The sequence below is a fragment of the Canis aureus genome, chromosome 1 (assembly GCF_053574225.1).
Source record: "Canis aureus isolate CA01 chromosome 1, VMU_Caureus_v.1.0, whole genome shotgun sequence".
NCBI lineage: Eukaryota > Metazoa > Chordata > Mammalia > Carnivora > Canidae > Canis > Canis aureus.
The window spans coordinates 117,118,192-117,134,315 of record NC_135611.1 but is presented as its reverse complement, the minus strand read 5'-3'; the positions used below and the strand labels follow the sequence as shown (position 1 = coordinate 117,134,315).

General features: G+C 36.6%; 2 protein-coding genes across 2 annotated transcripts in view; both read left to right on the top strand.

Annotated features, from left to right (window-relative positions):
* Positions 1-10,994, top strand: part of LOC144312235 (uncharacterized) — a 38,601-nt gene extending 27,607 nt beyond the window's left edge. The window contains exons 3-4 of the mRNA XM_077894684.1: positions 640-731; positions 10,879-10,994. Coding sequence (XP_077750810.1) covers positions 640-731; positions 10,879-10,908 — 122 coding nt within the window. The 3' untranslated portion in view covers positions 10,909-10,994. The remainder of the gene's footprint in view (positions 1-639; positions 732-10,878) is intronic.
* A 458-nt stretch (positions 10,995-11,452) lies between these two features.
* Positions 11,453-13,998, top strand: ZNF146 (zinc finger protein 146). Its single transcript, XM_077910266.1, has one exon. It carries the CDS (start codon positions 11,712-11,714, stop codon positions 12,588-12,590), a length of 879 nt encoding a protein of 292 aa, XP_077766392.1. The 5' UTR covers positions 11,453-11,711; the 3' UTR covers positions 12,591-13,998.
* The last annotated feature ends 2,126 nt before the right edge of the window (positions 13,999-16,124 follow it).

The window sequence follows — 16,124 nt, the reverse complement described above, 5'->3', positions numbered from 1 at the left end:
GCAAATGTTTTTCAATAAATGAATAAACATATATGGGACATTTAATACAGTTTTAATCAGATTATAATACAAAGTAAATACTAGGATTCCAGGAAAAGCTTTTGTAGCTTAATTCCTGAATACTGTAAGAACAATTTCCTACACATTGTATCCTGGCAACCTAGTTCTGATTGGCATCTACTGCTGTTGTCATAGTTGAATTAAATTCATCTAGGAATAAGGGCCATGGTTAAATCCACTTAGGAACCTATATAGGAATGTGTGGTGCAGAACAGAGGCATCTAGTTCTGTAAAGTATGAACAGCTTTCCTATGTAAGTAAAATTCTGAGAAACATTTTTTTTTACCCCATTTCTGAATGTGTGGAAATTTAAATGGTTTGATGAGTATGGCTTTGAAATTCAGGATTCAGATAGTCTTAGTCCTTTTGCTTATTATAATTGTGTGTGCTTTAATCTCTAAGGCAAAAGGTCATTACTTCGTTCTTTTTCACAGGGCCACTTCCTTGCGCATCTCTGGAAACTGCACCTTCCTCATCATTCAGAAGGCCTGGAGGCCCCAGGGCTCAGCCTGAGGTCTAGGATGGTACTTTGGCCTCCAGCATTAATATTCTAGTGCTGTGTCATTTCCCCTAAAACAGGTTGTAAACTGACCAAACTCTATCTGATCCTCTGTTGGAATAAGAAGACACTCTGGATGGTAGAGAACAAAGTGGAAAGGAAATTTGTTCAGGTAAGTGAATGCCAAGCCAGGTTAACAGTTGTTCAAACAGCACTGACACCTATGAAATACTCAAAGATGAGGATCTGGTCTGAGTTACTTGGTATGAATTCTTTAGATACCAAAGTTATATTGACAGTTACTTCTTTTCTGCTTCATTACTCTATTATTTAATCAAATTCTAGAGGGCCAGATGCCCCTCTTACCTCTGTTCTGGATGTCATCCAGATCAGTGTATGTCACATCACACTTTATTTATACTGCCTCTGTGTGATTATTTTCTCTTTCATTGATACCCTCAATCTTATACCTCCCAGTGTGTATAGACTTCTTCCCTTATGCATTTTCTTTTATAGGTATATAAATCTTTATATATTGTCTCATGTTTAGGTTGCTTTTTATTACTTGCCACCTTCTTTCAGTCTTTCAGTGGTTAATGCCTCTGAGTTAGGTTTTATGTCTGTAATCATGCTTCCTGTTGCCTTCTTATCCACCTTCACCCCCATTACACATCAGCAAAATCCTGCCTCCCTTTCTTCTATCCCCATATACCTCTTTCAGAATTTGTCGCCTCAGAAATCAGTTCTTTCCCTTTCTGCTGTATATGTGTGTGTGTGCATATAAATGTTATGAGTCTGTATTTGGTTTTTACGTAATAACATGTAAAATTTTTAAAAATAACGTAAAATTTTTTAACTTGAAGGTGTATAGTGAAAAAGTATTACCTCTGACTTTACGTCCTATAGATTTTTTTCAAAGATGCAGTCACTTTTGAGTTTCACATGTATCCTTCTTGAGGTAATCTTTGAATAAACTAGCATATATTATATATCTGTGCTATAAATATGAATATGTATGTAAGCCTTCAGTTTTCATATAAAGGGCTATATGTATTCTGTGTCTATTAGTTGTTTTTGTTTCCTTTTCTAGGAGAGACTATCAACACATAATTTATTTAGTCTGTCTCCTATTTATGAACATTTAGGTTGTTTCTAGACATACACTTTTATTTTATTTATATGTGGGATTCAGTCACAGGCAGAGTGAGAAGCAGGCTCCATGCCGGGAGTGGGACTTGATCCTGGGACTCCAGGATCGCGCCCTGGGCCAAAGGCAGGCGCCAAACTGCTGAGCCACCCAGGGATCCCTAGACATACTTTTAAACACACAAGTGTTTACAAGTGTATATATACTTATGTTGTTCGCAGAGTCATGTAGATATAACTAATGATTTATTCCAAACGGAAATGCTAACTCAAAGTTACATTTATTTATAGACTTGACAGAAATAAGCCTGTTCTCAAAAGTAGTAAACCAATTTACATTTCTATCAATATGGTATATTCATATACCATACTGTTGAATGATATTATTAGGCACCATTTCAGTTACTAAGGAAATGTCAGTAATCAGACCTTTCAAAAATTCCTCCCTCCTGAGTTAAGACACACTGTGGTAGTTCTCTGGAGAAAAATTAAAGTAAGGAAAACCAGCATAGAGAAGGCCAGTTGGCAGTTACAATTTTAAATCAGTTGGTCAGGGAAAGGTCTCACTAAGAGGATGACTTTTGAAAAAAAGATCTGAAGAATGCAAGTGAAGCATGTAGTATTTGATGGAAGAGCGTTTAGCCAGAAGGAACAAAAAGTGTTAAAAGCCCTGAAGCTGGAGCTTGCTGTTTTAGAAATATTGATCAGGGCAGAGTAGGCTGGCTCAGAATGAGCAAAACGGAGTTAAGAATAGGTTTGGTGGGATCCCTGGGTGGCGCAGCGGTTTGGCGCCTGCCTTTGGCCCAGGGCGCGATCCTGGAGACTCGGGATCGAATCCCACGTCGGGCTCCCTGCATGGAGCCTGCTTCTCCCTCTGCCTGTGTCTCTGCCTCTCTCTCTCTCTCTGTGACTATCATGAATAAATAAATAAAATCTTTAAAAAAAAAAAAAAAAAAGAATAGGTTTGGTTAGTTAACAGGCCAAATCATAGACTTTGGCCTTTATTCTGAGTGATTTGGGAGACCATTAAGGGTTTTGAGCAGAGAGAGGAGTGATAAGATCAGAATTAGATTTTGGCTGCTGTATAGAATATAAGGTATAGGGGAGGTAAGGCCAGGAGATTAATCAGAGGCAATTGCAGTAATCTAGGTAAGAAAATGATAGTAGTTGAGCTAGTGACAAGTCAGATTCTTCAAGATATTTTAAAGAAATAGCTGACAGGATTAGCTGATAGATTGTGTTGTTTATTTTTATTAATTTTGTTTATTTTAGGTTGTGTTGTTTTTTAAGAGGAAGAGGAATAACACCAATAACTCCAAAGTTTTAACTAGAAGAGAATGAGTTAACATTTCCTGAGATAGGAAGACTTCAGGAATTTTGGGAGATAGATCCAAGAGGTTTATTTTGTTTTGGACTTGTTGATTGTGACATGTCTGTTGATCATCTAAGTGCATATTCATATAGGCAATTAGGTATACCAGTAAGGAATTTAGGGAGTTAGAAAGTTGTGACCTTCTGTTCTGTACTACTAATAAGCTGCTTTATTCACTGATGGGATCTCTGTATTTCCTTGCTCGGTCCCACTTTTCCTACCATTTAGGGATGCTGGTGTGTCCACCAAGTCTTCTTTATCCATCCTACATTCCTGGATTCTGTTGTTAAAAACTAGGAGGTAATGATTTGACGCCTGAGGGCAGTGCCTTATGTTTTCAGAGAGCATTGTGCCTGAGAACTCTTCCTAAAACAGCAGTGGCAACTGCCTGCTAACATCCTTTTCTCCTGAAACATTAGAATTACAGCTACTTCTTACTCTTCTCAACAATGCAGTTTTCCCTTTTTTTCCCGTTTTATCCTTCACAGATGTGAAAAGCGGGCAGAGATGTTCTTATTTTACTATTTTAGCAGAAAGGATCTATTTATGTTATGTGAGTCATCCGGTAGGAATTCTCTTCCATTTCTGCTTGGTTGGTGCCTTGACCTGAGGCATTGCTTTATCTTTCTAAGTGTTTTCTTATCTTTTGCTTTCATTTTTTCCTCTTACTGGATGGAGGTGGCTCCTAGAATGCTGCATTCCACCTTTCCTCCTTTTCTTTATAAATTAAATCCCAGAGAAGACTTTTTCTTTTTGAAGATTGTATTTATATTTATTTATTTGAGAGAGAAAGTGCCCACCTGTGTGCTAATGGGGAGGAGCAGAGGGAGAGGGAGAGCAAAAAAGAATCTGAAGCAGACTCCACGCTCAGTGCCACAGCTGGGGCTCGCTCAATCCTACAACCCATGAGATCACAACTGGAACTGAAACCCAGAGCCAGATGCTTAACTGACCCACCCAGGCATCCCAACACTTAATTATTCTGAAGTTAGAAGTAACTCTGTAGTATCAATTCTTATTTTTCCAGCCTTTCTATCTTGCCCACCATAATTTTACCTATTTACAGGATATAACTGTTAGACTTGTTTCATCTTCTTTTGTCAGATAGTTAAGTTAATACTATAATACCCAAATTGGGGATTTCAGATCATTATTTTTAGGTCTAGAGAGATTACCTAAAATCAATTTCATACTATGTCTAGACCATTTCTCATGATCCTTGAGATATGGTAGCCAAGCCTTTAAAAAGATATACTTTTAATCTTTTTTTTTTTTTTCAAAAATTATATTTATTTATTCATGAGAGACAGAGAGAGAGAGAGAGGCAGAAACACAGGCAGAGAGAGAAGCAGGCTCCGTGCAGGAAGCCCGAAGTGGGACTTGATCCCTGGTCTCCAGGATCATGCCCTGGGCTGAAGGTGGAGCTAAACTACCCCGATATACTTTAATCTTATCAAGATAAGACATATTAATTAACCATTAATGTAAATATGAACATACTTTCTTCTCTCTGTAAAATTCTTTGAATCTTGGCTTTTGATTATGAAATGTTCTATCTATTCAGGTCTTATTTATCATTTAAATATGTTCTTTTATTGATCTCCCCTTTGACCATCCTATTTTATATTTTCATGGATATTCAAAAGTCCTGCGTAAATCCTGTCTTATACGTATTTACATTTTGGTATCTGGAGTCTATATTACAATCTGTTGAAAGGAAGGCCCATGTTCTTTCTGTCTCTAGTTTTGAGATACTTGTTAAATAATCTATGAATTACTGTCGGAGGATTCTTACTGATCAGTTCTTCAGTTTTTTATCCATGAACATTTTCAAATATTAAAAACTGAGAGACGAATACAGTATTCTCCCATATACCCACTGTATAGATTTTTTTTTTTAAGATTTTATTTATTTATTTGTGAGAGAGACACAGAGAGGCAGAGGGAGAAGCAGGCTTGCTACAGGGAGCCTGATGTGTGGGACTTGATCCCAGAACTCCGGGATCACACCCTAAGCCAAAGGTAGATACTCAACTGCTGAGCCACCCCAAGTGTCCCATCCACTGTATAAATTCAGTAATTATTTTGCCATGTCTGTTTTATATGTATGTGCCTCTGTCCCTGTGTATGTTGCTAAAACATCATGACACTTAACCTCTAAAAAATTAAGTATGCATTTTCTGAAAATAATGGCATGACTCTACATAATCACAGTATCATTACTCTTAGATGGATTAGCCATAATATTCTAATATGTAATAATTAGTCCATATTTAATTTCCTCTATCTCCAAAATACTTTTTATATTAAAAAAGTTTTTTCCCTTTTTCTTTTCTTTTTTAAATAGGCTCCATACCTAATGTGGAGTATAGCTTCATCTTTAAAATCTCATTCTTTTTTTCCTCCGATGATATTGCCCCTAGCATTTAAAAATTTTCTACTGTCAGCCCCTCAAAGAATAGAGCAATTAATGGAATCTAGCATCTCAGGTTATACTTAGGATGTTAAGACTTAGCTATATACAAATTTGGTTTAAAAGATACTTAGTATGAATCACTTACTTTAGGAAAAGTGAATCTAATTGTAATTAGAAGTTCAGTGAAAGATGTTCATAAGTAAGAGATAAGACTGGAAAAATCTTTTTAGGAGCATGTTTTTGGACCTGCTCTCAGGAGTTTCTGTAGATTTTAAGATGGTTACAAAATAGGAGGGATCAAGCTAAGCCAAAGAAGAGCATGAGGAACATAATATGCATGATTGTTATTCATTGATTGCATAATTAATATGCTTGGCAGGCTCTTCCTCCAGATATCTGTAAGGATCACTTTCTTTAATATCTTGAATCTTGCTCAGAGGCCACTCTATCTAAAATTAAAGCTCTCCCCTTCTTTGATTTTTTTTTTTCTTTTCTGTAGCAGTTTCAGCTTTTTAACAAACCATCTCTTTATCTGTCCACTAGAATCTTGATGAGGGAGGACAGTGAATTTTATCAGTTTTGGTCAATACTGTTAATCCCTAGAGCTTAGAAGTGTGCCAGATACATAGTAAGGAAAGAAAAAGATATTTGTTAAGTAAGTAATGAGAAATGTTTTGAGTAGCAGTTCTCAAACTTACACTTTTGCTTTTTTCTTTTTTTTGATGACAGCTTTATTGAGATAGAGTGTACAATTCAGCGGTTTTTAGTATATTCACAAGTTGCACGACTATTACCACTAACTCCAGAACACTTTCATCCCCATAAAAGGAAACCTGGTACCCATTAGCAGTCACCTTTACATTCTTTTTTTTTTTTTAAACTATTTATTTATTTATTTTTTTAATTTTTATTTATTTATGATAGTCACACAGAGAGAGAGAGAGAGGCAGAGACATAGGCAGAGGGAGAAGCAGGCTCCATGCACTGGGAGCCCGACGTGGGATTCGATCCCGGGTCTCCAGGATTGCGCCCTGGGCCAAAGGCAGGCACTAAACCTCTGCGCCACCCAGGGATCCCTCACCTTTACATTCTTAAAAGTTGAGGACCATCTGGATTTTAAAAGTTCTCATAACAAGAAAAAGATCTGCATGTGGTGACGAATGTTAACTAGACTTACTGTAATCATTTTGCAGTATGTACAAATATCGAATCATTATGTTGTATATCTGAACTTAATATACTGTATAACGTTATGTCAATTATACTTCAATTTTAAAAGTTTAAAAAGGGATGCCCAGGTGGCTCAGCGGTTGAGCACCTGCCTACAGCCTAGGGTGTGATCCTGGAGTCCTGGAATCAAGTCCCGCATCAGGCTCCCTGTGTGGAGCCTGCTTCTGTCTCTGCCTGTGTCTCTGCCTCTCTCTCTCTGTCTCTCATGAATAAATAAATAAAATCTTTAAAAGAAAAAAAACAAGTTTAAAAAAATTAGCTAATGGTCACGGTGCCTGGATGGCTGTTGGTTGAGCATCTGCCTTTGGCTCAGGTCATGGTCCCAGGGTCCTAGGTTTGAGTTCAGCAGGGGAGTCTGTCCCTGCTCATGTGTTCTCTCATTCACTCTCCCTTAAATATATAAATAAAATCTTTAAAAAAATAGTTAATTTTTTTAAACACAAAAAAAATTTGTTATGTGGGCCTTCTTTACCACAATAGTATGTATAAACAAACTTGAGGACCTTTTGGTTTATGTGGACTTTAGTGATATTTAGAAGTAAAATTGAGAAGCTTTTTTAAGTGTATTTATTTAAAAAATAATAATCTCATTTTTTTTATAATCTCATTATTTGTAAATCTGAATTATATTTCTTGGGATGCTTGGGTGGGTTAGTGGTTGAGTGCCTGCCTTTGGCTCAGGTTGTGATCCTGGGGTCCTGGGATCGAGTCCTGCATTAGGCTCCCCACAGGGAGCCTGTTTCTCCTCTGCCCATGTCTCTGCCTCTCTCTGTGTCTCCCATGAATGAGTAAATAAATAAAATCTTTATATGTGTACATATATATATCAGGGTATTTTATGGCCTATTTTTTCTTTTGAAATGTTATGGTGATATGTCTAAGGATGCATCTTTTATTCATTGTGCAAAGCACTGAATGTGCCCTTTAAGTCTAGAGATGCATGGCTTATAAGAGAAGAAGCCTTTTTTTGTTTTTCTTTGAATTATTCCTCTAATCAGTTTTCTCGTTTTGTTTTTCTGGAACTTACTTCACTCAGCTAATACAGTTATCTTGGTTTATGCTCTGAATTTGTTCTTTAAAAAAATGTATTGAGGTATAATTGACCTACAACATTATATTAGTTTTAAATGTATATTTTTTTCCTTTTTTTAAATTTAAGTTTAAGTTAGTTAACATATAGTATATTATCAGTTTCAGGGATAGAATTTAGTGATTCATCAGTTGCAAATAACACCCAGTGCTGATTACATCAAATGCCCTCCTTAATGCCCATCACCTAAATTACCCCATCCCTCCACCAACTACAACATAATTGAAGTTTGTATATATTATGAAATGATCGCAGTAACTCTAGTTAGCATCTGTCAAGACACATAGTTCCAGAACTTTTTTTTCCTTAGGATGAGAACATTTAAGAACTACTTTCTTAGCAACTTTTGAATACACAATACAGTATTATTAACTGGAAATTGTACCTTTGACCCCTTTAACCCATTTTGCCCACACCTCCCTGCCACTTACGGCAGCTCATCAGTTTGTTCGCTATGAGCTTGGTTTGTTGTTTAAGATTCCACATATAAGTGAGAGCATACATTATTTGTCTTTCTCTGACCTTTCACTTAACTGTAATGCCCTCAGATTCCATCCATGTTGTCACAAATGATAAGATTTCATTCTTTTTTTTATGGGTGAATAATAATCCCATTGTATGTATGTACCATATCTACTCATTCATCCAGTGATGGATATTTAGAGTGTTTACATATCTTAGCTGTTGTAAATAATCCTGCAGTGAACATGTTGGCACATAGATCTTTTTGACTTAGTATTTTCATTTTCTTTGGATATATACCCAGAAGTGAAATTGATGTATCATGTGGTTCTATTTTTAATTTTTTGAGTAACTGGCCTTGAATTTGTCATTTTATTTCTTAAGATTGGATTTGTTTGAGAGAGAACAAGCAAGAGAGCAGGGGCAGAGGGAGAGGGAAAGGGAGAAGCAGACTCCTTGGCTGAGCAGGGAGCTTAATGCAGGGCTCATAGGATCCTGACCTGAACCAAAGGTGAATGCTTAATGGACTGAGCCACATTGGCATTTCTAAGACTTTATTTTTAAGTAATGTCTACACCCAGCATGGGGCTTGAACTCACAACCTCAAGATTAAAAGTCTACTTAGCCAGCTAAGTACCTTTGAATATGTTTTCTTAAAGCTTCTTTCAGGAAATACTTGTCATTTGTGCTAATATTTCACTGGCCAAACAGGGTAGCTGGTCATCCCTGAGTTTGCTTGGACCAAGTACTATAATCCTTCTGCAGTAAGATGATTCTGTTACTATTGAATGACAATACAGTCTACCTTCCCAGTCCCCATCTTAATAATTTCAAGGGGACTTTTTGTTTCTTGCTTATAGAGAACCCTGCTACTGTTGCACTGATAAAATATCTTCTCTTTGGTTTTAGGTTTTGTTGCTGTGTACTGTTCCTTACCTTTATTCCTCAGACTTTTTTTTTTTCTCCTTTTGATGTTGATCTCCTTTTGATGTCTTATTAGAAGTCCCTCAAATGTGTGTGAAATATTGGCTGCAGTCATACTTAAAACTGATCCACTAAAAGGTGATCATAAGCTCTTTCATGCCTTGGATGCTTTTAGTCCTCTGGTAGATTTCAGTGACCCAAAAGTAAAATGCCATGGGGTAGGGCACCTGGGTGGTGCCATTGGTTAAGTGTGTGACTCTTGGTTTTGGCTAGGTCATAATTTTAGAGTAGTTAGATCGAGCCCCATGTCAGGCAGCGTGCTCAGCAGAGTCTGCTTGAGATTCCCTGTCCCATCTCCGTTGGCCCCTCCCACTCATTCTCTCTCAAATATTTTTTTAAAAAATGCCATGAGATGCCTGACTGGCTCAGGCAGTGGACTTTTGACCTTGGGAATATGAGTTCCAGCCCCACGTTGGGTGTAGAGATTATTTAAAAATAAAATCTTAGGGAAAAAAAGAAAAAATGCCTTACGGACCCAGAGTCTCCCTGCAGAATGATTACACTGCTTTACTCACAAACTCTGGTGTGGCCAGGTCCTTGTTTTGGCCAAAAAAAAAAAAAAAAAAAAAAAGACTACAGGTGACAGATACCATCTTGGAGGAGTATCCTACTGAGGGTTTTCATGGGCCTTTCAGGTTCTCCAGAGAAGGAGCCATTCATATCCTGCTCACAGGTATATATACCTAATTGCCAACAGTTTTTGGTATGAGCTACAGAATATCTTGGAGGTTTCAGCATAGTATGTATAGATTTAATTCCATTGGTTTCAGTGTAGCACCTTGTCATCTGAGCCCAGTGCTTCTCTGATTAAATTTCTGCAAAGAATAATTTCCATTTCGTACAAAGGGGTGGTCTTACTGGGAGAGATAGTGCTCCAACTGCATTTTATATAATTTTTTTTTCAGCTACCATCCTTTATTCCTTTTCGAGAGGTACCTGATTCCTCCATTTCCTTAGTCTTTCTGATATTTTGTGGCATAAATTGGCTTATTTGACATTGGCATCTTCTGTAGTATCTTTACATACTTAAACTTTATCAGCTCTGCTGTGTTGAAAATCTTTTGTGTGCTCATGTTATTGAAAAATTTTTAATGTTTGTGTGTATTCATGTCTCTAGTCATGTCCTGTTTTCTTGTGAGCTTGTACCATTTTCCTTTTGTTTGTCTTTTTAATGGGATTTTGGGAGGAAGCAGTCGTTAATTCCTTTCCTTTTCTTAGGCATCCAGGGAGACTTTAACAATTTTATGTCTTTTTATCCTACTTGTTAATTCCTCATTGTTACATTCAATTTCCTGAACTAAGAAATGGGAAAGGTTATTTTTCAAGAGTAATCCTTAAGTTTGTGTGCCCATAAACTTTACTTTTCTGTGCATGTATCCCCCACAAGAGTTTCCTTTTCAAAAGTTGTTTGGTGACATTGCTGATGAGGATTTTTTCATACTGTGAGACTGGCTTCCAAAGTACATCCCAAAAGCACAATCCAAAATTTTATAGGAAAATTAATAAATAATGATAACATAAAGCTAACATTATTGAGTGCTTACCATTTGTCAGCCACAGTACTAAACACTTTATATATTAACTCCTTTAAATGATGATTCTTTGTACTCCCATTTTAGAAGAAGCCTGAGAAGATGATGAGCAGATAGAGAGGCAACAAGACTTGGGAATCAAGTTGCATCCATCTCCAGTAAAGAACAGACTGAGAAAAAAACAAACAGTGAATATAAGAAAATTGGAAAAACACTTCCTCTGATCTCAGACATTATATATTTAAGGGGAACACCTCTTTCAGCTTACCTAGAGTTTGAAACACAATTTAGCTTATAGCCATGAAGGAAGTCGTGTAGGAAAGAATCATCAATTTAATTTGGTTCAGAAACCCTGCCACAGCTTATTCTTTATGGTAATAACCCCTTTAATTGTAAATTAGCGTGGAAATGCCTTCAGTTAAAACAGTTTGAACCCCATCTGAAAACAGAGCATTCATACTGGAGAGAAACCCTATGAATTTACTGAATGTGGGAAATTTTTCACTCATATGTCACATACCTCATTAAATGTAGAAGTCAAGCTGGAGAGAAACCCTGTTCTTCTGAGGAATACTGAGGAGCCTTTAGCTAGATGACAAATCTCATTAAGCAGAAGAAAATTTTTAACTAAAAAAAAAAAAAAAAAAAAAAAAAATTTTACTGGAGAGAAACCAGTGAATATAACAAAACCTCATTGAGCATTAGAAAATTTATACTTGAGGAGAAAGCTTGTAATGTACTGCATATGATAAAAGTTTCCTCTTGAATTTTATCCCTTATTTTACACCTGGAAGGTCATACACAGAGAGCCCTTCAAATGTAAGAAATGTGGAAATACTTTCAGCCAAAAGTAAATTCTCATTCATCAAAAAATTCATAGTGGAGAGAAACCTTGTGAATGTGGGAAAGCTTCCATTCAGATGTCACACCTCAGTCAGCAGAGAATTTGTAGTGGGGAAAACCCCTTTGCTTGTAAGGTATGTGGGAAAGTCTTCAGCCACAAATCAAATCTCACCGAGCATGAGCATTTCCATAATAGAGAGAAACCTTTCGAATGTAATGAATGTGGAAAAGCCTTCAGTCAAAAGCAGTATGTCATTAAACATCAGAACACCCATACTGGAGAGAAGCTTTTTGAATGTAATGAATGTGGAAAATCCTTCAGTCAGAAGGAAAACCTCCTTACCCATCAGAAAATTCACACTGGAGAGAAACCTTTTGAGTGTAAGGATTGTGGGAAAGCTTTCATTCAGAAGTCAAATCTCATCAGACACCAGAGAACTCACACGGGAGAGAAGCCTTTTGTGTGTAAGGAGTGTGGAAAAACCTTCAGTGGCAAATCTAACCTTACTGAGCATGAGAAAATTCATATTGGAGAGAAACCCTTTAAATGTAATGAATGTGGAACAGCTTTTGGCCAGAAGAAGTACCTCATAAAACATCAAAACATTCACACTGGAGAGAAACCCTATGAATGTAATGAATGTGGAAAAGCCTTCTCTCAACGAACATCACTTATTGTACATGTGAGAATTCATTCAGGTGATAAACCCTATGAATGCAATGTATGTGGAAAAGCCTTCTCTCAAAGTTCATCTCTTACTGTACACGTGAGAAGCCATACAGGTGAGAAACCCTATGGTTGTAATGAATGTGGGAAAGCTTTCTCTCAATTCTCAACCCTTGCTCTGCATTTGAGAATACATACAGGTAAGAAGCCTTATCAATGTAGTGAATGTGGGAAAGCTTTTAGCCAGAAGTCACACCACATTAGACATCAGAAAATTCATACTCATTAAAAACCCTGTAAATATCTTAAAAATTGGAAAGCGTTCATCAGGAATTTAAGCCTCATAGTGCATCAGAAATAATCATACTGAAGGAAAATATCACAAATGAGGAAAACAAAAGCAAAAAACTTAACTGGACACCAGGGAATTTATACTGAAGAGAAAAGACATTTGTATGATAATAATCCTACACCTAACAAAAAAGCTGATGGTGCAGGTAATGCTGAAACTTTAGATGCATTTCCACTAAAACTGGGAATGTGAAACATGTTTCTTGTTGCTGTCTGCATAGACCTGGAGATTTTCACCAATGTAATAAGTTGTAAGTATTGGAAAGGAAGAGACTTACATTGATTTAGCAGAACAAGAGATTCTGGAAACACCTATGCATTTATTAGAATTTAGAATATGATAGAAATGGCAATAGGAAGTGAGAAGATAATGGGACTGTGTAAACAATGATTTGGAGGTAATTTGTTCTCCAAGGAAAAAACAGACCATGAACTATATACACCGAGGGAAGATCCAGGAGAATAAAAATAGGAATTATGAAAAAGCTATATACTGAAATGGTTATGACGTTGGAAGTAGGGAAACATTCCTGATAACAAGTTCAAGAATACCTAGCAATTCTGAGTTTGTATGCTTAGGAAATATATACCAGTCTATTTACTGTGGCATGATTTGTAGTAGCCATAAGTTGGAAACAACTTAAATGCCCATTGGGAACAAAATGGAGAATACTTAGGATGAAATACTGTATATCTGTAAAATTTAACAAATGATATCTACATGTATTACAGAGAATGATCTCAAAAATCATGTTGAAGGAAAAATGAAATGCAGAATAACACATATATTAAAATGACACTTTTGTAAATTTTAATTAAAACTTTTCTCACAAAATTCAGTACTATGTATTGGTAATGGATACATATATGTATGTATGTTTTTAAAATGTTTTTGAAATGGATTGGAAGGATACAGACCAAACTCTTGATAGTGGTTGCTTGTGAAGAGTGGAGAAGGGAAGGGGATGAGTGTGGGAGGGACGGGATGGTTTCTGTTTAAAGGGGACTTCAATTTTATATATAAACATCCATTTCTCTTAAAAACTAAAAAGACTGCAAGTAAATATATCAAAATACTGGATAATTCTGGATTGTGGTATATGGATATCTTGTCTTATTTTTTGTACTTTTCTGTATTTTTAAATTTTCTCAAAATTAATAAGAATGGGGGTGAGGATGGGAACACTGTACCTATAGAAATCATGTTCTAATGGATTCATTCCCAATCAAGTACTAAACTTTTTATAGAAAATATTTCTAAAATTTTATCAATGATGAGTGGATGGACTTGCTCTCTATGTAATATGAAATTATCTATTTTATTAAAATTAAAAATGACAGCATAATCCAAATCTCTTATTTTTACATGTTATGAGTGTGCACTGTATATGGTTTTTCTTTACATTTCTAATATTATTTTGCAACATATCGTTTTAGCTTAGAAATTTTTAAGAACTTTTAGTTAAATAAAGGTACATACACTTCATATAACTTTTCTTTTTCAGATAAACTGATTTTGGAGTATCAGTTTTCTTGTCCTATGCATTTTCATGAGAACAGCTTAAGTTTTGGGGGCACCTGGATGGCTCAGTTTGTTAAGCTTCCAACAATGCTCTCAGTTTATGTCTCTCCCACTCCCTAAAAAATTTATTTATTTTTGCAGGGGGAAGGGCAGAGTAAGAGGGAGTGAATCTTCAAGCAGATTGCGCGTTGAGTGTAGAGTAGAGCCTAATGCAGGGCTCAACCCCAGGGCCCTGAGATCATAACCTGAGCTGAAATTAGGAGCCAGACACTTAACTGGCTAAGCCACCCAAGCACCCCAAATCTTAGACCTTTCTAATATGAAGTCCCCCATCCTTTTTAAAAAAGGATGTTATATACTAAATCTATTCAGGAATTGCACCACCTGGTTTTTTGTTTTTGTTTTTAAGATTTTATTTATTCCTGGGAGACACAAAGAGAAGCAGGTTCCTCACAGGGAGCCCAATGTGGGACTCAATCCCTGGACCAGGATCATGCTCTGAGCCAAAGGTAGAGGCTCAGCCGATGAGCCACCCAGGCGTCCCTGCACCACATGTTTGTATGCCATTAAAAAATGGCCTCCATTTATCACCTGCAGTTAAGAAAAATATTCTATATAAAGATTAGTTCTAAAATATTTTCCTAAAGTATTTTTTTTATCCTTAATCTGTTGTGCTTCACTTAGCTCTTAACTGCCCCTGTGTTTGTGCAGCTTTGGAGTTAAACAGAATAATTCAATCCTGACCCTAAGACAAAACCAGGGGAATGCCTATGTGCCCAACTGGCCATGGCCTAAGATTCCTTCTCCCCACAAAGCAAGACTTGCAACAGAGCAAGACTGGTTGTACTGGCTCATAGAAGAGAATTGAATGAAGTTGAGAATTGTCATATTACTTAGCATGTCACGAGGTGGGTGATCTGAACCTCCTAAGTACTTCATTCTAATTGATAAAATATAGATCTAAGTGACTTGACTGTCCCACACTTGAATCATGAGTTAAGATTTATAAATCTTTGTTAATCCCACATTGCCTGGATACATACTGCTACTTTATATAACACCCAAACCATGTAAGGGCCACAAAACAGTCTCCTTTATTTGCCCCAAGCACAACAAAATTTCTAATATGTCCTAATTTTCAGGCAACCTTGCATCTACATTTTCAGGTATTCCTTAGTTGTGTCTGTTATGTACAAAACACTTTTTTTGCTTTTCTTGATTGCATGTGTATTTCAAATTTAAGGTGTTTGTATAAACCAACACCAGCTTGTGATTGGTTTATAGTATTGTGAAAAAATCAGACTTTGTAAGGTTACTATTTACCACCAATGAATAACAAAGTTAAATGTGACCTTGTCATACAAAGTAATGATCACATAAGCTGGAATTAATTTAGCCTTACCTTTTTTCCCCCAGTGTTTTTATCAAAATCAGTGATTTTTTTTTTTTAAGAGTTTTTTATTCATGAGAGAGAGAGAGGCAGAGAGGCAGGCTCCCCATGGGGAGCCGGATATGGGTCTCAATCCCAGGACCCCGGGATCACACCCCAAGCCAAAGGCAGACACTCAACCACGAGCCACCCAGGTGCCCCAGAATCAGTGATTCTTAAACTTCATTATACATTAGAGTCTCCTAAAGGGCTTGTTGCTTCTGATTTACCTCCAGAGCTGCTGATTCAGTAAATCTGGAGTGGGAGCTGAGAATTTGTATTTCTAACAACTTCCAGGTAATGACAATACTGCTGTGCCAGGGACTACACTTTGAGAACTCATGATCATTGAATAGTATGCATATTTCTCCATATATTAAAAAAAAGTAAATGACAAGCTTAGTGTTTACATCTACTAAGACTATAAATTAGCAAGTTAAGGTGTATGTTGCAAACTCTTGACAAGTACTTGCCTACCACCTATTATTACATGCTAGACAGATACACAGTATCAAGACAAC